General features: G+C 41.2%; 1 protein-coding gene across 3 annotated transcripts in view; it reads left to right on the plus strand.

Moving 5' to 3' along the window:
• The first annotated feature begins 261 nt into the window (after positions 1 to 261).
• The window catches only part of myo1ca (myosin Ic, paralog a), a 30,341-nt gene continuing 2,814 nt past the window's right edge, over positions 262 to 27,788 (plus strand). Inside the window, exons 1-30 of one of the 3 annotated variants that reach the window (XM_066657969.1) lie at positions 262 to 319; positions 12,778 to 12,936; positions 13,373 to 13,488; positions 14,238 to 14,436; positions 14,628 to 14,708; positions 14,894 to 15,076; positions 15,668 to 15,766; positions 15,850 to 15,963; positions 16,795 to 16,866; positions 17,762 to 17,881; positions 18,447 to 18,529; positions 18,809 to 18,914; positions 19,023 to 19,103; positions 19,247 to 19,338; positions 20,120 to 20,214; positions 20,314 to 20,360; positions 20,805 to 20,885; positions 20,970 to 21,075; positions 21,220 to 21,337; positions 21,497 to 21,610; positions 22,382 to 22,458; positions 22,699 to 22,767; positions 22,925 to 23,009; positions 23,193 to 23,352; positions 23,645 to 23,728; positions 24,249 to 24,342; positions 25,331 to 25,389; positions 25,828 to 25,963; positions 26,632 to 26,702; positions 27,430 to 27,527. In XM_066657969.1, coding sequence (XP_066514066.1) covers positions 12,811 to 12,936; positions 13,373 to 13,488; positions 14,238 to 14,436; positions 14,628 to 14,708; positions 14,894 to 15,076; positions 15,668 to 15,766; positions 15,850 to 15,963; positions 16,795 to 16,866; positions 17,762 to 17,881; positions 18,447 to 18,529; positions 18,809 to 18,914; positions 19,023 to 19,103; positions 19,247 to 19,338; positions 20,120 to 20,214; positions 20,314 to 20,360; positions 20,805 to 20,885; positions 20,970 to 21,075; positions 21,220 to 21,337; positions 21,497 to 21,610; positions 22,382 to 22,458; positions 22,699 to 22,767; positions 22,925 to 23,009; positions 23,193 to 23,352; positions 23,645 to 23,728; positions 24,249 to 24,342; positions 25,331 to 25,389; positions 25,828 to 25,963; positions 26,632 to 26,702; positions 27,430 to 27,527 — 2,966 coding nt within the window. In that variant the 5' untranslated portion in view covers positions 262 to 319; positions 12,778 to 12,810. Of the gene's footprint in view, positions 320 to 5,628; positions 6,265 to 12,777; positions 12,937 to 13,372; positions 13,489 to 14,237; positions 14,437 to 14,627; positions 14,709 to 14,893; positions 15,077 to 15,667; positions 15,767 to 15,849; positions 15,964 to 16,794; positions 16,867 to 17,761; positions 17,882 to 18,446; positions 18,530 to 18,808; positions 18,915 to 19,022; positions 19,104 to 19,246; positions 19,339 to 20,119; positions 20,215 to 20,313; positions 20,361 to 20,804; positions 21,076 to 21,219; positions 21,338 to 21,496; positions 21,611 to 22,381; positions 22,459 to 22,698; positions 22,768 to 22,924; positions 23,010 to 23,192; positions 23,353 to 23,644; positions 23,729 to 24,248; positions 24,343 to 25,330; positions 25,390 to 25,827; positions 25,964 to 26,631; positions 26,703 to 27,429; positions 27,528 to 27,788 lie in introns of those variants that run through there. The other 2 variants (XM_066657960.1, XM_066657953.1) reach the window with 2 other exon arrangements.

Consider the following 27,788-nt stretch of genomic DNA (forward strand, 5'->3'; position numbering starts at 1 on the left):
CACTTTACTTTTGAATTGAGCCAGAGATGTTCTACTCATACATGCAGGAGATCAAAATTAAAATGAAATAATTTAATTTGTAATTTCGTACATTTCTGATATTTAATTTGCACAGATTTATTTTGATAATGTCAGTTTTATCATTACTTGTCTAAGTATGAACTACTGACCAATAAGATGGGCAGGTGGGCAGGGCCTAGCTGAAAACGGGTGTGAATTATAATAATAACGATCACAGCTGTCCGGCTCGGGTAACGTGAGGCGTGTGTCTGCAGCTCGTGCAGGTGCTCGCGCTGAAGAGCAGGACACCTGAGAACAGGTAAGAACGCGTTCCTGACTCTCAGATACTTTCACTCTCCTTTAGTCTTTAATCCTTTGCGTTTCTTTATTCGAAAAATAGAGCGCTTAAACCAGCCTCCAGTCAGAGGCACTTTTACCTCAGTGGATTATAGGGACTCTTATTTCAAAACAAAACAACAAACCCAAGCTGAATTAAACAATACAAATGTATATAGATGAAATTGTATGGACCTTGGACATCTGTTTATGATTCTTTTCTTCTGTTTTTGCGCTTTTCGTACTTTGAATTTGAATACTTTTTAATTTTGAACAGAATTAAAATAATATGTAATATTAAAGTCACAGCAGAAGTAAAATGGTCAATTTAAGTAAAACACATTTTTGAACGTTATTTTCGTTGCTTGAATGCACGTAACCTAGCAACGGGGCTAGGTTTAAAAGCTCCTACATGTAATTCAGCTAATTTTAGCGTCCTTTATTTCCTTTGTTTTCTGATATACCGTTTATTTCCTCTGGGGTGACTCGGTTTTCTAACGGGTCAGGCTCGATGCCAAATACACCCAAAGTAGATGAATAGTGCCCCATTTGCTCTAAGGATTGAATAACCAATATAGCTAGTGCACTACATAGGGAGCATGTGGAGCCATTTGGGACACGAACGTGGTGTTAAGGATTTGTAACAGTTAATTTCAACAGGTTGTGTTACATTTCTTTAAACGCTTCCTTAAAGACAGTAACATCTGTGAAATGTATATAAATCTTCTTAAAACTGAAGCGCAGCTGTTACTACGTCATTGTGTTTTTAATGCCAGACTCACACTGTTTGAAAGTCTGTGTGTGAGAATGTGTGTGTTAAATGTATTCAACTCTTTGTGGGGACCTATCCTGGCGCCAGACAATGACACTTTCATTCATTCACTCATTATCTGTAACCCTTATCCAGTTCAGGGTCACGGGGGGTCCAGAGCCTACCTGGAATCATTGGGCGCAAGGCGGGAATACACCCTGGAGGGGGCACCAGTCCTTCACAGGGCAACACACACATTCCCTCACACCTACGGACACTTTTGAGTCACCAATCCACCTACCAACGTGTGTTTTTGGACTGTGGACGGAAACCGGAGCACCCGGAGGAAACCCACGTGGACACGGGGAGAACACACCAACTCCTCACAGACAGTCACCTGGAGCGGAATCGACATTACGCCACTGCGACACTACCTGCTGCGCCACCGAAAATGACACGTTTAATATAATTTATTTAATGTTTATTTAAGGTGGACTTTTGGATTCCGATTTCTGCCACGTATAATTCCTACTTGGCAGATCTTATTATTATTATTATTATTATTATTATTATTATTATTATTATTATTATTTATAGCAATAATAATAACAACAATAATGCTTTTCATAAAATTGACTTAAATATATTTTCTTATTATTATGAGATGGTAAGTTGTAGTTATTATTAGAACACTTGAAGTCTATTAATAATAATAATAATAATAATAATAGAACACATGAAATCTAGGAAGTTGAGGTCCGTATTCTGAGATGCCAAGTTATGAAAACTTCTGTTTCTCATAATGACGGTAATGACAATATCGTTACTATGAGATGCTAAGTCAATTAAAAATAGGAATCTGACAAAACAGCGCTGCATATCAGTCATTGCCACACAGCTGCAGGGTCTCGAGGTCCCTGGGTTTGATCCTCACCTTAGATCAACTGGGTGTGTGAAATTGTCCACAGGTGTGAGTGTGTGAAACAGTCTTTATGTGTGAGTGACTGGGTGACTCATCCTAACTGCATGCCCTATGAGCCACCCTGATCAGGATGAATGAATGAACCAATGAACTGTGAAAACACAAAACACCCCCACAAAGACAGGAATACACAGTTATGTGTGTGTTCTGACTCTGCCATGTTTCTCTGTGTGTGTGTGTTTGTGTGTGAGTGTGAGATGTCTATTGTGCTCATGCTTTAATGACTCTGTTGGGAATAAGGGTGGAGAACTGTTTCACATTCATAGACCAAAAAAAACCTCAAATAGACCAGCTGAGAATTTCTTGTCCAAACATTTTTTCAGTGGAAACTATCTGGACAGTTTTGCCTGATCGTGTGAATAATAATGTGTTGTTCTGCTGACCTCTAAACAATTATCAATAGTCACTTTAACACCTAGAACTACTTTGTAGGCAGAAGAAATCAGCAAAATTTGATAGCCAGTGTTAGATGCCAACAATAAAACATTGTTAGTGTTGTTTTGGTGGTCTTTCATAGTTCTTGAGGTGTGGTGGGTTCGGTTAATGGTGTTTGTGAGCAACAGTTTTGAGTGTGTGTGTGTCTGTGTGTTGGAGCTTCCTGGCTCAGGCCACAGAACTCTGGAGTCGTCAGGGATTCTGGAAAGGGAACCCCACCCAAGTCTGAGAGAACAGTTTAGAGCAGCAGCAGATTTGGTGCGTGGGTGTGTGTGTGTATGGACATAGTTTCCACTGAGGCTAAAGGTCCCCCCTCACACTTTTCAAAATACAAAGACCTTTTCCTGCACTCTCTCATATTTGGCCTGAGTTGGAGTGTTGATTATGATCCAGCAGTAGCCTTATCATCCAACATCCGTACCTGACCTCACTGATTCTCTCATGGCTGAGCGCCATCAAATCCTCATAGCAATGTTCTGACATCCTTAGGCAGGAGAGTAAGAGCTTCTAATGCAACAAAAATGCAACAAAGTCATGATTAGTACACTTCATATCAGGTGAAATGTTGGATGAGCAGGTGTCCATAAGCTTTTCACTATGTAGTGTAGGTCTCTCTCTCTCTCTCTCTCTCTCTCTCTCTCTCTCTCTCTGTCATGTAATTGTGAATCTAAATCCTGTAACTCTGATTTGTGTCTTTCAAGCATGGCCATGGAGATAGAGACGGTAGGTAGGCCATATAACATCCTCTTACCCCTTTTCTTTGACGCTGTATAGATCGCTTTCCTGATCTGTTGCTTTAAAGCAACACTAGGTAGTTTTTTATCTTAAGAGTACAGCTTCAAAATTATTGTGATTTTGTAATGTGGAGAATAAAGCCTCTTGCTGTGTTCGAAATGGCTCCCTATTCACTATTCCCTATATTACTCACTATATAAGTGCACTATTATAGGGTACTGAATTCAGGAGCATAGTGAGTGATTTCGAACATCATCTCATGCTGGTTTTTAACCAAAAAATGCAGTGCATTATGGGTATCCACTACCTATTAGTGTCAGCTAGTGTACATAGGTTGTACACTATCTTTTGCAGTGCATTGTCGGACTGTTGTACTGGAAATGATCCACTACAGTTTTGGAGACTACAACAAAATGGTGGAATCCCAAAGTAGTGCACTCTATAGTGAATAGGGCAAGGTTTTGGAAACGACAGCTGTCTTTGCTGCTCTGGGTTAAACACGCGCTATGTAACTTTTGGAGGAGGGTTGGAAACCAACGAGAGTTCGAGAGTTCGGAAATGTACCCTCAGTCCCCCACGCCTGATCATGGAGGCTGTCTTTCCTTTGCCCTTAAGATTAGAGTTTTCAGGTATGTGTGTGTGTGTTTATACAAGCAACATCAGTGTGGGGAAATGTAGTGATAAAGACAAGATGACAGGAGGGATTGTGTGTGTGTGTGTGTGTGTGTGAAGCCCAAACTAAGGTGTGTATGAGTGTGTGTGGAGAAAAGAAAAGAAAAGTGTGATGGAATGGATAGAGCTGTTCAGCAGATGGACAGTGTTAGCAAAAACACAGGTGGTCAACGGAAGAACACACACATAAGTGCACACTAGTGTGTGTGTGTGTGTGAGAGACTGTCAGGACTTGGAAAAGATAAGATGTTGAAACAGAGCGTAACTGAACTTGGCTGGACTGACTGAAGATGAAACTGCAAGACAGAGCCAAAGACCCAACATGATACACACTGAGTAAGTGTGTGTGTGTGTTTGCTTGTTAGTATGTGGACATTATCAGATGAAAATTGTCTTAATTCTCAGAAGACAAGAGTAAGAACTTTTTGGAGGAGAGACGCTTGGACAAAGCTAAATGATAATGACTGAACCTGCATGTGCAAAATGAATGGAAGTCAACATGTTACTCAAAACTACAGGGAGAAATGGACTTGTAACAACTGTGAAAGAACCCGGCTCTGCTCCAGAACCTTTACACAGCTGTGTTCATATAAATGCATAGAAGTACATTTATCTAATACACACTGTATATGGCACCCCATGTCCTGACACAGTATAAAAACTCTCTCTGTGTGTGTGTGTGTAATGTAGAACAGTGCCTGGTTTGTGTTAGAGGTTGTGTATTCCCCTCACAATCATATGTTTATCATAAGACTGATTATGTAACAGCTGTAGCTTGTGTGTGTGTGTTTGTGTGTGTGTTTGTTGTTGATCTCCGTGGTTACTGTGTCAATCATCAGAGTCCACCTTGATGCATAATTTATCCTGCCTTTGCCTGTGTGTGTGTGTGCGCGCGCACTCCACCATCTGTAAAAGACACATTGCTTTAATGTAGCAGCTGCTATGGCCTTTATAAGTATAACCCGGTATGATGAAGATCTTGCTGATGATAACGATGAGAAATAGTCATGTACTGCAGTGCTGTGTTTGTTGTGCAGACACTAGAATGAGCTATTTCCCATAATCCATTGGACCCATCCATTTAAACCTGCCCAGAGCCCAAAGCCACTGCTGCTTCTGCTTCTCTAGAAGCCACCCCCCCCACACACACCCCCACAGAGATGTGGAAAAAAAGTTCTGTGGTCAGATGAATCATAACGGCATATGGTCTCTATGCATTCACAGAGAGAACTGGACACATTCCCCTTCAGTGTGGGGTAGGGTCCGGAGTCCAGTTTTCCAGTTTACACATTAGAGGACACTGCAAACAAAGACAGAGATATTCTGACTGTCTCCTTTATCCTTTGATGATTCAGCCTGGGGTTACCACCCTGGACGAGAGAGAGAGAGAGAGAGAGAGAGAGAGAGAGAGAGAGAGAGAGAGAGAGAGAGAGAGAGTGATAGGGAGAGAGAGAGAGAGAGAGAGAGAGAGAGAGAGAGAGAGAGAGTTATTTAGCAGCTGAATCACATTAATCTTTCTTTTCTCCTGCGGTGGTTCCCTCAGTGTGTCCTAATGTGTCCCAGCATGTGCGAGAGAGGGAGAGGGAGAGGGAAAGGTGGAGGAGGAGAGAGGGAAAGAGTGAGAGCAAGTGAGGGAGGGGTGAAAAAGTAAAGGAAAGAAATGCTCTGAGGCTGAGTCATGTGATTTTTTTGTTTGGATCTTTTGGATACAGTCGTAGTGATGGGATGTCGGCCACAGCGCTTAGTGGATTTTTCCGGAATCTTTTTTTTTTTTCGCTCTCTAATTTTACCCGTGTCCTCCTCCTCTCCTTCTGCCGTCCCAGTGAGCCTTTGTCGTTTGACTTTCTGCCTTTTTGGTTCTCTTTGGTTAGGAGTGTGACTCAACCGCAGCTGCTTTAATGTGTTAGGAGAAAGAGAGAGAGAGAAGGAGAAGGGGAAACAGAAGACAGAAGAGGGAGGAGAAGGATGGCAAGAGCAAGTTCAGCTTCATTGAAATCCATTGGTTATAGGAGCTTGTAGGCTGTGTGTGTGTGTTAGTGTGTTAGGAGAGAGAGAGAGAGAGAGAGAGAGAGAGAGAGACGGGCTGTGGAAAAACAAATGTAACTTGTAAAATGAAGGAATTGTGCAAGTAAGAAAAAAAGGTTTGTGATTGGACGTGTGTGTGTGTTTGTTGGAGTGAGGAATAGAATTGAGCAGATACAAACACATGCACACACACTCCCAAGTCTTGCAGCTGAAGGCCTCTCAAACAAGCTCTGAGGAATAACACTGAAGAACTCCAGGAACAAGGGATTCTTTAAAAAAGAGGGCGAGAATGAGAGAGAGAGAGCGAAGGATGAGGTACCTTGGCAGGGTAAGGAAGCTTTTAGTTATTTTTTAAACTGTGTGTGTGTGAGTGTGTGTGTTAGTGAGTGAATAAGTGTTAAAAACTCTTAAACGTTCAATCTAGAACCTTCTGCATGGTGAACTGGTTCTTTGCATGAAGTAATGGTTCCTCAGAAGGAAGGACAATGTGTTTCATGTGGTTTACATGTTAAAGCAAGAGGGTTCTACAACTATCTAACTCTCCATTAGAGGAAACATGGCATCATGTAAGAAAGCAGTTTACCATAATGTTGATAGAAAACTCAATGTTCTAACTAGAACCATTGTATTTAATAAAGAATCCTTGAAGAATGCATTTAGAAGAACATTTTAGATGTTCGTCTTTCACCACAAACATGCACTGAACTCTATAACAATTATTTAGCCAATTGATCTGGAGGAAGCATGTCAGATTTCTTGACCAGTGTGTGTGTGTACACTTATATGTGTGTGAGAGAACTAGCATGTGTGCTGCAACCCTCAGATGTTGCTCCATCTCTCTTCATGCTTTTCCTTCTTGAGCGTCTGGTGCTGATTTCTGCTCTTGCCCAACTTTGCAATTTTGGGACATGCCCAACAATCCCCAGTGTCTCTGTCTGTCCCCTGCCCACTGGCAACTTGGGTCTGCCCAGCGCGGGCCCTCTCCTCTGGGCTATGGAGCGGAGAGACGCTCCTTATTTGGAAGAACCATGACCTCGTAAAGACGGAGGCCCATATCAGTGGCTCAGAGCCAAATCCCAGACCAGCCCAGTGGACTACATTACCCATAATGCTCTGGTGGAACTCAGCGCAGATCTGGGAAAGTAGCATATACACTCTAATGAAGCACTGATGTCATATTGCCGTTCTGTAGTTATGTCATGGCCATATGGGAAATTCCTGGTCTGTGACATTATGATGTTAGCGCTGTGTTTGGGAGCTACAGATATTTGTCTTGTGACTTTTGCTGAACCTTCACAATCATTAATAAGGTCATTAAAGGCAACATTGACAATTCTAGAGCCACTGTTTTCACAACAAAACAAACTCCAACCTCCTCTTTGTGTTCATTCAGAAGTTCCACATCTTTTAATGTGGAATGCCGTGTTTGAGCAAGAAGCCGACTTTAGCTTGTTCATGGTTGAAGTTTAGATTGTCTGGAAGTTTTTATTCACTGTTTGAATTACCACAGACTCATTTGTAGCTGGAGTTTAGTTTTATTTTTTATGTTTTTGTTTATTTGTTTGCACTTTTGCTATAAAAGATTTTGAAGATTTGAAGATCCACTGTCCAAACGACTCCAGATGCCATTTCCCAGCCATGGGAGAATGAGAGAGAGAGAGAGAGCAAGTCCTGTCCAGTGTGAGAGTGAAGTTTCTGTGGTGTTCGTAAAGCATGGAGAGCTGGTGTTGTTGTAAAATGTGTTTTAATAACATGTTTAATAACAGACAAATTTTCATTAATTAATTTATTTATTAATTTATTCATAGTCTGTAACCACTTCCTCCTGATCAGGGTTGAGAGCTGCAATATTCCAATATCCCACACATTTCCTCTGTTTAGAAACAGAGGCTCCCAGAAGCTTAGTTCTAAATATGCTTCCATTAACTTTACAAAGCGCATATTATGAAAACCCATGTGCACATACATTTTGTGAATGTTGGGGCCTATCAACCCACACACTCTGAAACAAGACCACCCAGTTTGTTTACTGTGGGCTATGTCAGAAAGCATGGGATAAAATGAGCTGTTTTGTTTCTGCTCAGCTTTTGATGTCAGACTTTAGAATTGCCCCACCCCCTCGTATGAGTCTGTCCAATCACAGCACTATACGTTTGAACTCAAAATTGAAATTAAATACAGCAAAACAGACACAATGAGCACAGTGAAATAACAGCACTGAGTAAAACATAGTGCTGTGCACTTGGGTTGGGGTGAGCAGCAAGTACGTCATTGCCATTTAAAAGAACAGGCGCTGAAAGCAGTTGCTCTAAACAGGGCTGTTTAGAAATAGGGAGAACGTTGCTTGTTTGGGTTGCTTTTTGTGGTATTTTGAGCAAAGCACGTCACAGATGCTTTTCTGAGGCTCAGAACTGTGTTCCCTTGTGGAAAAGAGGGAGAATATCCCATTTTGGTCTAAAGGTCCCCAGGCAGAATTTATACACTCCATGCAAAACCATCTAACGGCTCAGCGCTGACCCTAAGGCCCTCTGTCACAAAGCTTTAGGAAAAATATTCAAAACATCATTCAGTAAAGAAAAATGTGATAAAAAACAAAATGCTTAATTCTCACAAGAGCTATGGAATGTTGTTCTAGAGAGAGAGAGAGAGAGAGAGAGAGAGAGAGAGAGAGAGAGAGAGAGAGATACTGTAGTTCTGGGGACATAGAAGGAGGGAGAGAGTGAGAGATGAGGTGAGAGGGAGAGAAGTTTGGCACAGAGATGTTTGGCCACTTTAAACACTGCTAATGGAGAGAGAGGGAGAGAGAGAGAGAGAGAGAGAGACATGGAATGCTCATTAGAGGTGTGGTAACTGATGCCAAAACACACTGTTTGGAATTGTTCAGTTGTAATCTGAAGGCCATTTTTAGAAGTGTGTATGAGTGAGTGTATGGTCTGTTGCCAGTTCAATCTTTTTTTCATAATGTCTCATCCTTTTCAACCTAACTTTTATCAGCTCACTGTACAGGTGTACTTGGCTTGCAGCTGCTGTGTCTGATCCACATCAGTGTCACTGCAAGGCTAAGAATGACACACCATCCAAATCATACCTGTTCTGTGGGGGTCCTGACTATCAAACAGAGTAAAAAAAAAAAGTATGCAGAACAACAGTCTGTAACTGTACAGGGTGGGCCATTTACATGGATACACCTTAATAAAATGGGAATGGTTGGCAATATTAACTTCCTGTTTGTGGCACATTAGTATATGGGAGGGGGGAAACTTTTCAAGTTGGGTGGTGTCCATGGTGGCCATTTTGAAGTCGGCCATTTTGGATCCAACTTTTGTTTTTTCAATGGGAAGAGGGTCATGTAACACATCAAACTTATTGAGAATTTCACAAGAAAAACAATGGTGTAACAATAGTTTTAGCATAACTTTATTCTTTCATGAGTTATTTACAAGTTTCTGACCACTTATAATATATAATGTGTTCAAAGTGCTGCTCATTGTGTTGGATTGTCAATGCAACCCTCTTCTCTCACTCTTCACACACTGATAGCAACACCACAGGAGAAATGCTAGCACAGGCTTCCAGTATCCGTAGTTTCAGGTGATGCACATCTTAATGGTATGGTGTGGTATATGGGGTACAAATATAGTGGGGCCATTCTTCATCAATGGAAACCTCAAGGCCACTGGATATGCGAAATTGCTACATGATGATGTGTTTTCCTCTTTATGCACTGAAGCTGGCACGTTTCCTGAGTTTTTCTGGCAAGATGGTGACCCACCACATTATGGGTGTCAGGTCCGAGCATTCCTAGATGAACAGTTTCCTGGAAAGTGGATTGGTCGTCGTAGGCCAGCTGAATGGCCCCTTAGACTTTTATCTTTGGGGTCATCTGAAGGCAATTGTCTATGCTGTGAAGATACGAGATGTGCAGCACCTAAAACTACGGATACTTGAAGCCTGTGCTAGCATTTCTCCTGCGGTGTTGCTATCAGTGTGTGAAGTGTGGGAGAAGAGGGTTGCATTGACTTTGACAAAGTGGTCAGAAACTAATGAAAGAATAAAGCTACGTTAAAATCAAGCACACCATTGTTTTTCTTGTGAAATTCCCAAAAAAATTGATGTGTCACATGACCCTCTTCCCATTGAAAAAACAAAAGTAGGATCCAAAATGGCCAACTTCAAAATGGCTGCCATAGACACCACCCATCTTGAAAAGTTTTCCCCCTTCCATATACTAATGTGCCACAAACAGGTAGTTAATATCACCAACCATTCCCATTTTATTAAGGTGTATCCATATAAATGGCCCACCCTGTAGAACTACACAGTGCTCATATACAGTTGGTAGAGCAGAGAGAATTTCTGAAATTTCCTTGTATCTCTGAACTGGTCATACCTCAGGAAGTTGTATTCCAAGGCGTTCTGGAGTATTTCAATTGGTCCCTTTTTCTAGAGGATTTGAGACAATGTAAATAAATATCACTTCACTTTTCAAATTCTGCAAAAGATTAAAAACTAAAATTGAGGCTCAGAGTTTTGTTGCGAGTGTGTCACATGTAAGTGTGTGTGTGTGTGTTGATATGTATATTTCTATAGGGAATAATAACATTTGAGAAACCACTACTGATTTAGGACCTCCTGTAGGTTCCCCTTGGATTCTTATGTCTTTTCTACAAAGTCAGGACAGTCTGACACACACACAAACACACACACACACACAGCAGCAGCAGCAGCAGCACAGACTTAGTCGAGAAGCAGTGTTTGGCCAGATGCTGACAGTATAATAATCCTTGGGTTAAAACAGTGGAAAATCTGACTTCAGACACGAAGGAAGTTTGTGTGTGTGTGTGTGTGTGTGTGTGTGTGTGTGTGTGCGTATTAAGATGAGGAAGAAGCGTATGTTGTTTTTCATTCTGTGCATGCCAGTGTGTATCTCTTTCTCTCCTACACACTGGTGTGTGTGTGTTTGTGTGTGACAGGAAGGCCACCAGTCGGGGGTTCAGGATAGAACAATTCTCTGGAAACAGTAGCTGTGTGTGTGTGTGTGTGTGTGTGTGTGTGTGTGTGTTTCCTTGGCTGAGCTCCAGTGTTGTTTCAGAGATTCTCTTCCTTTAACAAGACAGAGATAACAGTGACATGTTGACCTTAACAAGGTTAACAAGATTTAAATTCCCCCCTGGAGACCACCGTTCTCACAAAGTCCAGGCGTCACCCACCTTTCAGGTTTAATTCATTGTTTATAGACGTGTGTGTGTGTGTGCCTGTATAGTTCTTTCTGGATGTGCAATGTGTTTAGAGCCTTCAGTTTGGTTTATTGAATCTGTGTGTGTGTGTGTGTGTGTGTGTGTGTGTGTGAGGGAGAGAGATAGATACACATTCACATACAGTGAATCATTTATATTTCCACATTTTTACATGGACGAATGTCAGTGTCCTCTGAATCGACACACTTTCTGCCTGTCAGTGAGAAGTTAACATGCACACACACACACACACACCTACAAAAACACAAAAACACACTCTTTCTCTCTGGCTGGTGTGTGTGTGTGTTGACAGTGTACACTGTGTGGTGTTGGATTGCCCAGATAACCGTGATCCAGTGAAAGTGCTTGACCCTGTGATCACCCTGTGGTGTGTGAACTTGGAGAACATTGCAACCACTGCACTGCATCACTAATATTTCTATATTATTCAAAATTACTGTTTCCTTCACCTTCTTTCGAACTCGCCGATGACATCATACCACAGCAGTTATTAGCAGCTAGCTTCATCACTGTTAGCTACATTAGCATGTTTGCTTTATTAAAGAAGCAGTTATGTTATGAAACTGACATCTACTGTCCTGGATGTGTCTGAGATTCTGTATAAAATCTTAATCATAGTTGGCTCTGTGTGGGTGACACTCTCTATGGAGCATAAACTGGTTTCATTCAGGAATGACAAAGCAATATGATTTTTAAACTTATGTGAGGAGAACTTTATAGAAAATCAAGGTAAAAAATGTTGATTGTTATTGCTGTGTGGTTAAAGTGACTTACTGCTCTGTTAAAGACAGAGTTTGAAACAGATGCCTTTGAGACACTGGACACTGGAGTCCGGACATGTTTTATCTCGTTCCTCTCTAGTCGGCTGATTGATCGAGCTGGTTTTAGACAGTGTCCTTCATTATCATGTGCGGTCTTTCCTCTCTCTTGTCGGTTTGGTTTAAGGTCAGTCCTGTGATATGAGTGATTAGTGGTCAGTGAAGGCCATAGATGCCACACATGTCTCTTTACAGCAGGAGTCTGAGTGAATGCAGGAGTCAGAGTAAGCGATGTAGATGGTGTAAATCTTCCTGTTTAAAGTAACACTAAATAGGATTTTATATTTTGCTCCTGGGCTCCCCCTATAACTGCAGATGTACACTGTCCTGAAATCAAGGGGAAGCGTAGAGGGGAAAGGGGTGGTCTCCTCTTCCAAACGTTACATAGTGCAGTTTCTGAAGTGCTGAGCCCAGAGTAGCAATGTCAGAGGTCCTTTTCTCCCTATTACAGCTCAGTGGAGCATCACAATGATTTTGAAACTGTGATTTTAAGGTAAGAATTCAATCTAGTGATGCTTTAAGGCCTGTAATAATGAAAGGTTTCACCTCCTTAAATCACGGTCAATCAGCTAATACAGGTTCAGCATCTGATGTTCGCTTCTTCAGTTTTACACTAGAGCTACAAGGCTATCGTAGCTAAAAAGTGAAAGATGCTAATGTAGCACCATAGAAACTACAACTATCCATAAACACCAAATATCCTTTCATTCTCTCCCTCTTTCTCTGGTCTCTGGTCTCTCTCTCTCTCTCTCTCTCTTGCTTTAGGAGGTGGAGGTGGAGGGTGGAGTGAGGTTAGTGATGGAGAGCACTCTCTCTGCGAGGGACCGGGTGGGGGTGCAGGATTTCCTGCTGTTGGAGAACTACAGCAGCGAAGCTGCTTTCATCGAGAACCTGCGACGCCGCTACAGAGAGAACCTCATATATGTGAGACTCAGACACACACACACACACAGACACACACACACACACACACAAAACCTAAGTAACTCGATCTATATGGCCAAAAGATTCACAAGAATTTCACAGGAAGTTTCTTCCTCTTGGCTCCAACCTCTACTGTTGGAACACTGCTGTGAGAAACTGATGGCAGCCACATAAACATTAGTGAAGTTTATGTTTAGAGCTGTACCTCAAATCATCCTAAATGTATTGAAAAAAAAGCTCCATCTGTTCAGAGAACACAGTTCCACTGCTGCACAGTTTAATATTTTGAAGATTTATACCCCTTTAGCTGACACTTGGCATTGAGCTTTGTAACCATAGGCTCATGTGCAGCAACGCCACATCCTTGAAAATGTTTTCAAGTATGGTATACATGTTATTCCATATGAATATCTTTGACTCTCTCTCTCTCTCTCAGACGTATATTGGCTCTGTGCTGGTGTCAGTAAACCCATACAGAGAACTGGAGATCTACTCCAAACAGCATATGGAGCGCTACAGAGGGGTCAACTTCTATGAGATTTCACCTCACATGTAAGTGTGCGTGCATATCAGTGTATGGGTGTATGTGTGTGTGTAGAGGTCATGGGAATCCCGAGGAACATTCTGCTCATTCTCCCAGAATGACTCACTCTTCCTGGAGACTCCGGTGATTGGACCCTACACACACATAATATCCACACACTCTTTTCCACTCCCGGTCTGTTGCGTGTTTAACTATTGCTGGTAGGTGGAACCCCATTCTCTCTGCTGTAATTGTAGCCTTCCTTTTCCACTCTCAGCTTAATCGGATCCATCCTGAGTCCACAGAAGTCCTTCTCCTGCTTTAGAGCTGAACAATATGGATATAAAACAATACAGTGATTACACCACTCAGCAATGAGCTTGAAGTGCTTTTGCTACATGTGACCATCTTAAAAAATGTACTGTAATGCCCTTGCTTACTGACGACCAGGAACAGCGCAACGTTTGTTTTCCCAGCATCCTCCACTGCATTTACAGTTAAAGTCCATCTGCAGGAACAACACTATGCATCACTTCAAATGGGAATGGGTGGGGCTAAACTGCTGTAGGCGGTATGGATGTATTATGCTCGCAGTTCTGACATCACAAGTAGGATAAATTCCAAACTGGACATTTTCACTTTGCACTCCCATGGACGGAGGTTGTTTTTGTATGATATGACCTCTGTAACACGTTATATAGTATATAGTAATAGTGTATCCATAGTATCATATGGTCATATAAAACAGTGTTGTGTCTGTGTGTTTGTGTTTTCGCAGTTATGCTTTAGCAGATAACTCGTACCGTGCGGTCAGAACGGAGCGCAAGGATCAGTGTATTCTGATCTCAGGTGAGAGTGGAGCAGGAAAAACCGAAGCTTCAAAGAAAATCCTGCAGTATTACACCACCATGTGCCCAACACGCGACAACACACATTCCATCAGAGAGAGACTGCTGCAGTCCACACCTGTTCTGGAGGTATACACACACACACATTCACACACACACATACACTCACACACACACGCATGTGCAAATTGGGAAGTAATTGCTATTTTCTGTTTCTATCATCTCCTTATCTTATTTTGGTGGCAGTGTTTGTTCTGCTGCTGGTGTGTGAACGGGTTCCATCATCTCCTCCCTTCTGTTGTCTCTCTGTGTATCCGCAGGCATTTGGGAACGCCAAAACCCTGCGCAATGACAACTCCAGCCGATTTGGGAAATACATGGACGTGCAGTTTGACTACAAGGTCAGCCCCCAGTCACTGTCCAATTCACAATCCGTGTAGATACAGATTATTTAATTTCACTAAATGTTTATCTGAAAATAACTTGAAAGGTTTATTTGGGTCAAAAATAATCAGTTCTTTTGCATAATGCATGGAAGCTCTTTTACCCACTACAATACTTTATTCCACCCTCTGTTTTTGGTCAGGGGGCTCCTATCGGGGGTCACATCCTGAACTACCTGCTGGAGAAATCTCGAGTGGTGCATCAGAACCATGGCGAGAGGAACTTTCACATTTTCTACCAGCTGCTGGAGTCAGGAGACAGTGCTCTGTTGTTGCGACTCGGCCTTGAGAAGAACATCCCTCAACAGTACCACTACCTGGTTAAGGTGTGTGTAAGGGTTTTCAATCTTAAGTGAGATTTCAAACTTTAGGGAATGAAAGTGTTCAGTTTGAAGGGAAAGTCAGACTGCGTAGGGAGTAGTGGGTGAAGAGTTATCACTGCATAGGAAGCTGATAATGAAGTTTACCCATCAGTCATTGCGTTTTACTGTAAACACAATGCAAACCTGTGGTATGTCCATTAAGTCACATTTATTCACATTCACTACAGGGTAGTCACACATTATGATTCATGGCTGTAGGTCATTAGTTTGCTAGTTACTCAAATAGCAAAGGAGCATTAAAGATTACTGCCTAGTTACACACTATGGATTTAACGAACTGAAGTTCCCTTAGCAGATATGACATGGCTAGTGTGTAGGGAACTGGAAGACGCTGCATAGGGACCTGTTTTGTTGTGACACTCATTTTGTATACTCTATGAAAAACAAACAAACAAACAAACAATAAAGCACAAAATGAATTGGGACACTCTGGAGCAGCTGCAAATGAGCCTGAGGAGACCATGCTCAATGCCAAGTGATGGCATCAGTTTAGGCCTTAAAATCTTTCTTTCTCTCTCTCTCTCTCTCTGTTAGGGTTGCTGTCCCCGGGTGAGCTCCATCAGTGATAAAAACAGCTGGAAAATCATCAGCAAAGCATTCACTGTCATTGGTTTCAATGAGGATGAAGTAGAGGTAAAGATAACACACACACACACACACACACACACACACAAACAGGTAACCATGAATACACATATGTTGCTCTCATTCTACAGGAGTTACTGAAGGTTGTTGCTAGTGTCCTGCATTTGGGAAACACTCAGTTTGGTGAGGACGAGTACGGAATGACGCACCTCACCACTGAGACTCCAGTTAAGTATCTATCTGAGGTGAGTTACACACACATGCCCCACCTGTTGCACATCAGTTAAATATCTGCTTCAGCTCTGATCTGAATCAGATACGTCATATAGGATGTCTCTTTCTGTTTAAATACTTATCTGAACCTAAAATATCTCACATAAAGAAATAAAACTAAAACACCTGGCTCCACTGTCTCTAATTTCACTGTCTCTAATTTCGTTACATTTTGGTTTTGTTTCAAATGTGCTATAAACAAAGATTGATTCATTTATTGATTGATAGAAATGTTAATGTACCTTTTCACAAAGGATAAAGGGTTTTGAAGTTTCACAATAGAAAGTGTCAGCTAAGAGACAAATAGATTTCTTGAGGATAAAATGAATGTAATAGCCTGCAGTTGTTAAATCTCGTGAAATATATTCAGTGGAGTAAGTTGAGTAAACATTTCAGCTGTACAAGTTTCCATGCAGTGCCTGTGTGAGGCAGGTGAACTAATTACCTGTCTCAGATGAGCTGAGGCCTGATTAATGAGCTTCCTGGAGAGGGAAGAACACCTGCGGGTCTGAAAAGCTGTTTCATTTAAAAGCAGTCAGCCATTCAGTCCTCTTCATGTTACGAAACAGATATTACACTAGCAGTGATTCTGTACAAAACCTAGCTGCCCCTCTGTGGGCGACCCACTCTATGGAACGCAAACTGGTTCATCCCTAGTTTTATGGCAACGATGTAAAGTAATAAATGACCACATTCCTATATATTATTAGCAGCTTGTCAGTGTTAAAGATGATAAACAGCAGCATTCTGTAAACAGCAGCAGCATTTAAACTTCATACTTCAGCACTGTGTTGTTTTTTCAGTTGCTAGGTGTGAAGGGGTCATCTCTGAGTGTAGCACTCACTCATAAGAAGATTGTGGCCAAAGGAGAAGAGGTAAACATTCACTCGTTCCCTCTCTCTCTCTCTCTCTCTCTCTCGCTCTCTTCAATTCAATTTCAATTCAATGAGCTTTATTGGCAGGATCATATTCAGATGCAGTATTGCCAAAGCATTAATACAACAATATAGAACATTAAGAATATAATTTTTTTAAATTATTATTATTATTTTATTAATAATAATAATGACCAGAAATTTAATAGAACTGTAATAATCAAGGAACCAGTTGAAAAAATATATGTAATGAATATATAAATAATAATTATAATTAAACTTAAATGAAGTTTGAAAGTGGTAACAGGCAGGGCATTTGTGTGTGGGTGTGAGTGAGTGTATGGGTGGGTGTGAGTGGAGTGAGGGAGTGTGTGTGTGTGTGTGGTCACTCACTGTCTCTGAGTGTGTGGAAGGCAGATACATATCTCTCTGCCAGGGCGCTTCTCTCCCCCGTGTCTCTGAGCAGGACGCTCAGTTTGGCTTCGTTAGAGAAGCTGTGGAATTGTGGGTGAATTTTCTTAGTTTTGGGAAGTAAAATTCTCGTAAATTTTTGCATTTATTACACTCTGTAAGAAAGTGCAGCTCTGTCTCTACAGCGCCACTGTGGCACTGCTGGCAGTGTCTCTCCGCTCTGGAGAACCAGGTCTGTCTGTAGCGGCCGGTCAGTACGGCCAGGCTATGGGCACTGAGTCTGTACCTGGTCTGATATCTGGCCTTTCTCACACACATACATGAAATTTCACTCTCTATTTCCACTCTCTCTCTCATTTACTCTCTCTCTCTCTCTCTCTCTCTCTCTCTCTCTCTCTCTGATTTCACTTTTACTCCCATTTTCTGACAGTGCCATGAACGATGAATGAGTATGATTATAATTTTCTGTGTTCCTATCTCACAGATGATTGGTCCACTCAGCCTGGAACAGGCTCTTTCTGGCCGAGATGCCCTAGCCAAAGCCATATATGGTCGCACCTTTACCTGGCTCGTTCAGAAGATCAACCAATCACTGGCCTTCCAGGTGGGCTAGTTCCTCCCACTTTTTTCCAGCTCTCGCATGCATTTGGAAACTTTCAATTCAAATGTTAAGCGTGAATAAAAATCTGGAGATTAACTGTGACTCCTTCATTTTAGGCTGCATTTAAAGAAATATAGTGACACTAAAAGTATTTGGATGCGTCAAGCTAAGTCTAGTGCTACTGAAAAGCAGTCAAACAAACATCATTTTGTTCATCATTTTATGAAGTCACCTCCAAAACTGCTAAACCACATTAAGATTATGTATTAGTTTAATTGCCCAGATACATTTTGGGGGGCCATTCCACTTGAGGGAAGGTTAGATGTTGTTATTTGTATCGCAGCCTGTCTGTTAATAATAAGACATAGACCAGTGTGTGTTAGTGTGTCTACACTAGTGAAGTATTGTTTGTATTGTAAAAGAGATCTTTATAAATGTGGGTTTGTTTCTTAAGTAGCGTCTAGTAAAGAGCTCATGCATTGGTTTACACTGCCCTCTAGTGGGACCTCTTTGTTTTGTAGCGTGCTGTACGGTATACGTTTTATGTAGTTTAATATTGTGTTTGCAGGACGAAGTGTATTACACCAGCAAATGCTCCTCAGTCATTGGCCTGTTGGATATTTACGGCTTTGAGGTCTTTCAGCACAACAGGTCTGAGCTCATTCCGCCTCTCCATCTCTCTCTGTCGCTTTGTCTTTGTCCCTTTTCGTGATGTTTCATGTTAATATATATATATATATATATATATATATAAAACAAAAAAAAAAATATAGAACTTAAAATTGTAAAAAAGAAAACAAATTAAATGACCAAAGATTACAGGAATGTAAAGGTTGCAGGTAGGAAGAGAGTAGGGTGGGCCCTACATGATGTTCTAATGGATCTTATCCTGTGTATGATTATTATTAATGCCTCTGTGTCTCTGTGTAGTTTTGAACAGTTCTGTATTAATTACTGCAATGAGAAGCTGCAGCAGCTCTTTATTGAACTCACACTGAAGAGCGAACAGGAGGAGTACGAAGCTGAAGGAATCGGGGTGAGTCTGTGTGTGTGTGTGTGTGTGTGTGTGTGTGTGTATGTGCGTGTGTGTTACTAAAAAAATGGCTGAATATTGCAAATGCAAAGCTTTTCTGTGTTTTGACAGTGGGAGACAGTGGAGTACTTCAACAACAAAATCATCTGTGACCTGGTAGAGGAGAAATTTAAAGGCATCATCGCTATCCTGGTGAGTATAAGTCTCTCTGTGTGTTTGTGTGTGTGTGTATGTGTGTGTGTGTGCGTGAGAGAGGGAGAGAGAGAAAGCTTATTACTGAATATCATTACTGATTATTGAGCTGATATGAACTGAATGGTGTTGGTCTAAATCAGGATGAGGAGTGTTTAAGGCCGGGAGACGCTAGTGACATCACCTTTTTAGAGAAGCTTGAGGACAGATTGGGAGGCCATGCCCACTTTGTCACGTAAGTACACACACACAATATATATACAGGGTGGGCCATTTAAATCAAATCAAATCAAATTTATTTATATAGCGCTTTTCACAACTGATGTTGTCACAAAGCAGCTTCACAGAATTCCAGTAAGACAAAGATTTGACATGAAATGTAAAAACAAATGTAAAACCCTCAAGTGAGCAAGCCAGTGGCAAGGAAAAACTCCCCCAGCTGAGGAAGAAACCTTGGGAGGAACCAAGGCTCACAAGGGTGACCCATCCTCCTCTGGTCAATCTACTGGTGATTTATATAGATACACCTTAATAAAATGGGAATGGTTGGTGATATTAACTTCCTGTTTGTGGCACATTAGTATATGGGAGGGGAAAAAACATTTCAAGATGGGTGGTGACACCATCATTTTTCTTGTGAAATTCCCAGTAAGTTTGATGTGTCACATGACCCTCTTCCCATTGAAAAAACAAAAGTTGGATCCAAAATGTCCGACTTCAAAATGGCCACCATGGTCACCACCCAACTTAAAAAGTTTCCCCCCTCCCATATACTAATGTGCCACAAACAGGAATTTAATATCACCAACCATTCCCATTTTATTAAGGTGTATCCATATAAATGGCCCACCCTGTACAAATAAGATACTATATTTAACTATGTAACTATGTAACTATGAAATCTTAATTAATATTTACACATAAAAGCAGAAAGTAACCCTGCTGCTGTTTTTTTTTTAATTCAATTCACAGTTTTAATAATAATGTAGCTGATTGGTCCGTTTGTTTTGTTTCAGTCATAAGTTGGCAAATGGGAAGACTCGCAAGGCTGTAGGCCGGGAGGAGTTTCGCCTGCTGCACTATGCAGGAGAGGTCAACTACAATGTCAATGGTGAGGAGAGACATCAGTCTGTCCATCATTCTTTATTTCTCCATTTGTCTGTCCAGCTTTTTTTTTCAGTTTGTTCACATCTGCTGTTCTGTCTTCCAGGGTTTCTGGACAAAAACAATGACCTTCTGTACAGAAACCTAAAAGAGGTAGTAATGACTGTGCAAAAAAATTGTGCTTCTATATTTAACCTGTCCTTGACAATGAACACACGCATAGTCACACATATATAACTGAGACAGCATTTTTCCTTCACTCCCCAATTTCCCCAAATGATCCAGAGGATTGAGTCAGCGACCTCTGGCTTCCGAGTGTTCATCATTTAAAATTTTTTACTGATCTCAATACAACTCTTGATACAACCACTGGGAATCCTAACATTTTACATCAATCATTTGAGTTTTTAAAGTGCATTTACATTTTCGGTGTTTAGCAGACAATCCTTAGAGCAACATATAATCCTAATCATGTTACAAATGTAGGAAACTGTAATCTTTCCCAAGGACTTATTGGTGTAGTAGGGTGAACACTTGTATACTGCGTTCAAGTCAGTAGTGACTCTATCAGTCACTAGAGTGTGTGTTTCTCTACAGGTGATGTGTCAGTCTAGGAATCGGATCGTGAAGCAGTGTTTCAGTACAGACGAACTGGTCGACCAGAGAAGACCAGAGACGGTGAGGCAAACCAACGCGCACACACACACACGCACGCACACACACACGCACACATTCACCCTAAGCCCTCTTTTGTGTGGTCAGGCGGCTACCCAGTTTAAGCTAAGTTTGGCCAAGCTGATGGAAATTTTGATGTCAAAGGAGCCATCATACATCCGCTGCATAAAACCCAACGATGCCAAACAGCCAGGTGTGTATGTGTGTGTGTGTGTGTAGGTACTATATTCTTATTTGGGTGCTGTATTCTAATATTTATGAACACAATATATTTCCCAAAGCTATAGAACATCACAATTCTGATCCTGTGTGTTTGTGTTTGTGTGTGTGTATTTAGGAAAGTTTGAGGAGGTGCTGGTGAGGCACCAGGTGAAGTATCTGGGTTTGATGGAGAATTTGAGAGTGAGAAGAGCAGGGTTTGCGTACAGAAGAAGTTTTGAAGCTTTCCTGCAGAGGTAACACACAAGCACACACACACACACACACGCACACACACACACACACACACACACACACACACATTTATGTTGTGCTTTTGTGTATCAGAGTGTTGATTTGTGAACAAATAAATACATGTTTTCTTTATATTGTCTCCTATGTGTTTGTGTTCACAGGTATAAACCCCTGTGTCCAGACACCTGGCCAAACTGGCAAGGAGAGCTGTATGATGGTGTGTCCATTCTAGTCCAACACTTAAACTATAAACCAGAGGAGTACAAACTGGGCAGGTGAGAGAGTGTATACATCTGTGGGATTCTCGTAAGTCTTCGTTTACAGTGGTCAAATAACTTGTGGAGTAACCTCAAAAATGCAGTGTCCCTCACATCTTCAAAACCCCACAAGCCTCACAGCAGCGTTCTCGCCCTGTCTAAACAGCCTTGTTCAGAACAGCTGTTCCTTTAAATGACAATGAGTCCCAGAGGGTGGGTTTGGTGCTGAGATTTTAGAGACTCAGAAGAGGGAGAGAGATAACTATGAAAGTCTCTGCACTTGACACCAGAAGCAGAGCAGAATCAGAACGGCTTGCTTTATCACATGTTTTCTAACTTAGGAAGCCCACAGAAAACTGACTCGGTGGTCTTTTTTCACAGTTTTTGAGTCGGTAGACATTCAAATCCTGAAATTAATAGAGCCCAGGCACTGAACAAGTGTTTTATTTATGTTCTATATATATTTATATTTCCCAAAATGTTGCTTAAGATAAACCTTAAAATAAACAGATTCAGATTTAGGAGAATCAGGTGTTCCAGTATGTTGATAAACATGAATCATACACCTCAGTGGGTGGTGTTGCCAGAAAGTGGCCAGGCAGAGTAGGACAGAGAGAACAGTGGTCAAGTTTGTATTAATAAGAAAAATCCCATTGCAATGAGGGACGAAATTAGTGCTTAATTATGAAGGTTAAGACACAGAGGAAATACATGATATATCACTGAAAGAACTTTAAAAGACAGTAAGCTGCAGAGCTCATGGTCTTCTACTTTTATCTGTCTTCACAGGTCCAAAATCTTCATCCGTTTCCCAAAGACCCTCTTCTTGACCGAGGACGCTCTGGAAATGAAGAAACCAACCATTTGTGAGTAAAAGAGGAAATTAAAACATACTGATAATGACCTTTGGAAATAGACTAATGTACAAACTGACATTGGTCCAGTTAATCGGAAATGTACTTAGTCAGCCATGACACGCTTGCTGTGTGCTGAAATTTACTTTTTAATTCTGAAAACAGAATGACCTCAGCCTCTTAGCTACACTATTGTATACACCACTCAAACCGCGTTTTAGCTGTGTGTACTTTGTTGTTTTCTGTCTAAAGCCATCATCCTGCAGAAAAACTGGAGAGGATACAGGGAACGAGCCAAATACCATCGCATCAGACACGCAGGTATTTCACAATCCAGTCATTCCCTGCTCAAAGCCCAATCACAGGGCCAGTCGCCTGTTATCTGTAAGCCAATCACAGTCCAGTCACAGCCAATCACAGACTAGTCAGTAGCTAATTAAAGTGCTTGCATAAGTCTAACATGTCTGACGCTCTGCAGTGATAGTGATCCAGTCGTGGTGGAGAGGAGTCAAAGGACGCAGGAGAGCCAAGCGCAGAAGACAAGCTGCAGATACCATCCGCAGGTGTGTGTGTATGTGTTAGAGAGAGAACGAGTAAGTGGATAATTGTCATAAGCATTTGTCAGAAAATGACAAATTCTGGGTGAATGAATCTATCAGTCAGTTTATTCAGTCTATCTGCTTAATCAAGATAGTAGACCAAATTCTATCTCTCTCTGTCTTTCTCTCTCTTTCTTTCTCTTTCAGTTTAATAAAAGGCTTTATTCTGAGGCAGGAGCCTCGTTGCCCTGACAACGAGTACTTCCTGGACCATGTCCGGTTCTCATTCCTGATGACAATCAAGAGGAACCTGCCAAAAAGTGTTCTGGACCGAACCTGGCCAAGACCACCTCCATCACTCACTGAGGTACACACACACACACACACACACACACACACACACACACAAACACAAACACACACACACACGAAATTACAAACATGATCAGTTTTTCACAGGGATTTTACTCTCCTTCATGGTAAACTGATGAGCGTAAGCAACAAACACACACCGTTTCTGAGAAGGTTGCAGCTGGTGGTTTAGTTTGTGTTAATAAATACGTAATAGAGAGATTCAAAAAACTGTCCCGTTTAGTAAGTGGGAAACTTTTTTTATTGCTAATATTTTGCATGTGTGTGTGCATGTGTCTCTTCTGTAGGCTTCTGCCTATCTGCACCGTCTGTGTATACGCAACCTGGTCAATGACTACTGCAGGAAAATCCAGCCCGAGTGGAAGAATCAGGTGAAACTCTATTTAAAATCAGTTTCATACCCTTGTAATTTCTTTTCTTTTTTTTTTTTATTCAATGCTTAGGCCACAGGGCCACTTGAAAGTGTCGAGTTTATGTAACATTTACATTATACATTGACCCCAAGGCATTTCCTTTTTCAGTTTTAAAATAAAACATGGGACTTTTGTGAATCCCTGTCTGTTATGTTTAGTACACCCCGGTTTTCTGTGTTTTTCATGCAAAATGTCTAAACATACACAAACACACATTGCAGGAAAACCCTATGAGGAAGAAGCAGGTAAAACACACACTTACAAAAGCTACAAGAAGCACAAGAAACAAAATTGAATTTTCCAGGACAATTCAGTGAAATTGGAAGAACCTGGTAAAACACAGATTTAAACAAAGAGGAAAACCCAGCGTAAGAGGAACAGGCAGGTGCCAGGTACACACACACACACACCCAAACTCAAACCACACAGATTCTAACAACATAGGCATTCACAGATATTCTTCACTTTCTCTTCACAGTTGGAGCAGAAAGTTGTAGCCAGTGGCATCTTTAAAGGGCAGAAAGACAACTATCCTCAAAGTGTCCCAAGGCTGTTTGTGGGTACCAGACTGGGTAATACACAAACTGACATACACACACATGCACAAATACACACACACAAGTGTCAGGTGTCAGCTGGTTGGGTAAACAGCTATAGTGATGGAGCTCTCCCTGATATATCTGGGATGAGTTGGAGCATCAAATCCTCAAACTAGTGTTCCATCTACTGTAAGGTCTTCCTAAATTGTAAAGGCTGTTACTGTAACAAATAAGGAACAAACTCCCGATTAATACTCCATTTTAGAGAACAGTTTGCCTGAACCAGTTTCTACACACTTTTGGCCATATACCTTACACACTTATGATGCTTTTCCACCAATAAGTCTGGCACGGCTCATCTCGCTTAAACCTTGTCGCTTTTCCACTAGCACTGCTCCCCTGCAAAATGGAGACTGTGACATCGCGAAACCTAGTCTCTAAAGACAACCACATGCTTTGAAAACCACAATAACGGCAGTGGTAAATTTAGGCGCTGTTTATTAATTGTGTTTTTGCGTGTTGTTTTTGTTTTTCGGACTGAACATGGCCTCAGTTTTCCTTGTTGCACATTCGACTTAAGCTTGAAATGTTCATTGGCCATCTGCCCAAGGAGAATTTAAACCTCTTCAAAACACACTGGGGTAAAGATACGAGCTGCCGCTGTGAGTCAAATGCAAATAAATGTGAAAGTTGCTGTAACTTTTTTACAAGCTGCGAGTTTGTGGTGGATCTGAATGAGCTCTGCGTTCCTTGGTGACTGGCATGTCTCTCTGGCCAGTCAGAGCTCTGCAGGGTTTACACATCACGATTTAGAAGTTACTCGGCATGGCTGGAACCCAGCGTGAGCAGGGACTGAAAAAGTACTTGGTGCCAGGGACCAGGTACCAGATTTGGCCAGTGGTAAACCAAAAGAGCCGTGCAGAGTCAAGTAGAGTCATATAGGTTCCATGCAGTGGAAAAGTGCCATTGTTCACACTTATGCAGTATGACTGATCCCAACAAACTGTGACTCTCCACACAGAGAATGAGGAGATCAATCTGAAAGTACGGCAAACTCTGGGCAGTGACAACAGGGTGAAGGTAAGTCTGAATCAGGTATAATGATATGTGTGTGTGTGTGTGTTTGTACTCTGTCTCATTGTAGGTAATTTTATTGCTTGTGGGGACCAACAGCTGGTCCCCGCAATGCAAATCATTACAATTTAAGGTAAAGCAAGTTTTAAGTTTGGTATAAATGTTAGGGATAGGTTTAAGATTAGGTTAAGGGGAGGGTTATGGTTAAACTAGTAGTGCTTGTGGAAAAGTGACTGATAAGTCTCCACACAGTGTCAACTGTGTGGAAGTCTATGTGATGTCCACATAATTCACACATAAAAGATTTTGAGACCCAAGTGTTGTTTATGCTTCACAATTACCAGTGCCATATGATATAAAATATTGTATAAAATAACAGTAATAATTGCAATACTTATTTAACATTCACTGTAAAGATAAATTTTGTTTCTCAATTGTGGTTAGTACGGTGTGGCAGTCACTAAGTACGATCGTCATGGTTACCGTCCGCGTCCGCGGCAGCTGCTGCTGATGGGATCTGGAATAATTCTGGTCCAGGAGTCCAAAATTAAACAGCGTATCGACTACAGCTCACTACTGGGTAAGAGCATTTAGTAGTGTACTATAGCAGTTACAACACGTACTACACAACAAACCCTGTATTTCCAGTATTTAAATACCTGTGTATGACTCCAGGACGTATATAATACAGCTGCCAAACTGACATGTTCCTGCTATGGACTATAACTTTTAACATAGTGTGAGCTTTTAACATGCAGTACACCATGGATAGTCTGATTACAGTTTACTATTTCTGCATATAGGAAAAATTTACAGTTACTGAAGTAAACAGCTAGGCAAGAGGAACTAGTGCATAGCAAGCATAGAGGACAGACCATATATATTGAAGCCTTCAGCATTCAGTTGACACCAAATAGTGTATAGACAACATCTGGGTGTTTCACAATGGTCCATAATCAAGATTTGACGAAGAAGTGTTCTATTAGGGAAAGCACCCAAAACCTGTGCTCTCTATGAGTGATCTCATATGAATTTCAAATGCAGATTTCTGTGAAAATACTCTCATGTGGTGGTGATAAATATTAGTTGCTCCCCCTCAATCAGACATTTCTTAATCTTAAGTCTTGTGATTCTGGTTTGCATCAACCACAGTCAACACTGGCCAATCAGGTGATTTTAAAAAATATTTTACCTTTTATAGATTTTTTTCTCCTTTCTCTCTCTCTCTCTCTCTCTCTCTCTCTGTAGGAATCTCTGTCAGTTCTTTCAGTGATGGTTTCTTCGTTCTGCATGTTCCCACAACTGACAGTAAGCAAAAGGTGAGAGCAAAGGCGTGTCTTTACTCCTGGGCAGTGAATATATATATACAGTAATACCGTGACTTACAAGTTTAATTCGTTCTGTGACTCAATTTGCTCATATATCAAATAAAAATACTTTTAATCCATTCCTGCGTTCCCCATTACCATCTGTTACATGTTTTTAAATAAGATCATCACCGTGACATTATTTATAAATAACAAATAATGTATAAATATAATAATACATAATAAAAGAGAATGTAAAGAAATTAACTGGTTCTATTAAGTGTATTTACCTTGAAGATCAGACAAAGACGCTGGGGGAGGTGGAGGAGATTGGCGGAGGAGGTTAGGGGGAGTTTTAGGGGGAGCTCACTGGGCCACCTAGTGGCGGGTGGCGTAAGTTCACTCGCTCATAACTCAGATCTCTGCTCACATCTTAAAGCAAAAGACACGACGGCTCGTATCTTGGACAATTCATAAATTGATTCACTCGTAAGTCAAGGTGTCACTGTATATATAAATATAATTAATAATAGTTGTGAAGTCAGTCTATCATTTTGAATGAGGAAAGACCTGTTAATCCAAATTTAAAGAAGGTCAAGGTCTAATCCATAAAAATATACCAAGCTTAACATATGCTTTCCCACTGGTTTTGAACCAATGACTTGTCTTCTCCTCCTCCATTATGTTTCTGGTGTGAAAGCACTAGCAGCATGTGATCTTTTGACATTTTCTGCTTCAGGGTGACCTGGTGCTGCAGTGTGATCATGTGATCGAGGCTGTCACCAAACTCGCCATCGTAGCAGACAAGATTCACAATGTGAACATCAGTCAGGACAGGTGTGTATGCATGTGTGTTTGTACCAGGTATATATGACACTGTGGGAATAACCAGCTGGCTCTTGGTACCTCTACAAACACATGCTTTCCCTGTCTCTCTCTCACAAAGAAGCACACACTTTTTCTCTCTTTCTCACTCTCTTTCTCACACACACAGAGGGATATTTACACTGGTCGCGAACGGCTCTCTGGGCTTCAGCTGATGTTGAGCCTGAGGAATGTGTGTAATCAAACAAAATAATGTTGACCACATGATAAAAT

Source organism: Hoplias malabaricus, chromosome 2 (assembly GCF_029633855.1).
Source record: "Hoplias malabaricus isolate fHopMal1 chromosome 2, fHopMal1.hap1, whole genome shotgun sequence".
NCBI lineage: Eukaryota > Metazoa > Chordata > Actinopteri > Characiformes > Erythrinidae > Hoplias > Hoplias malabaricus.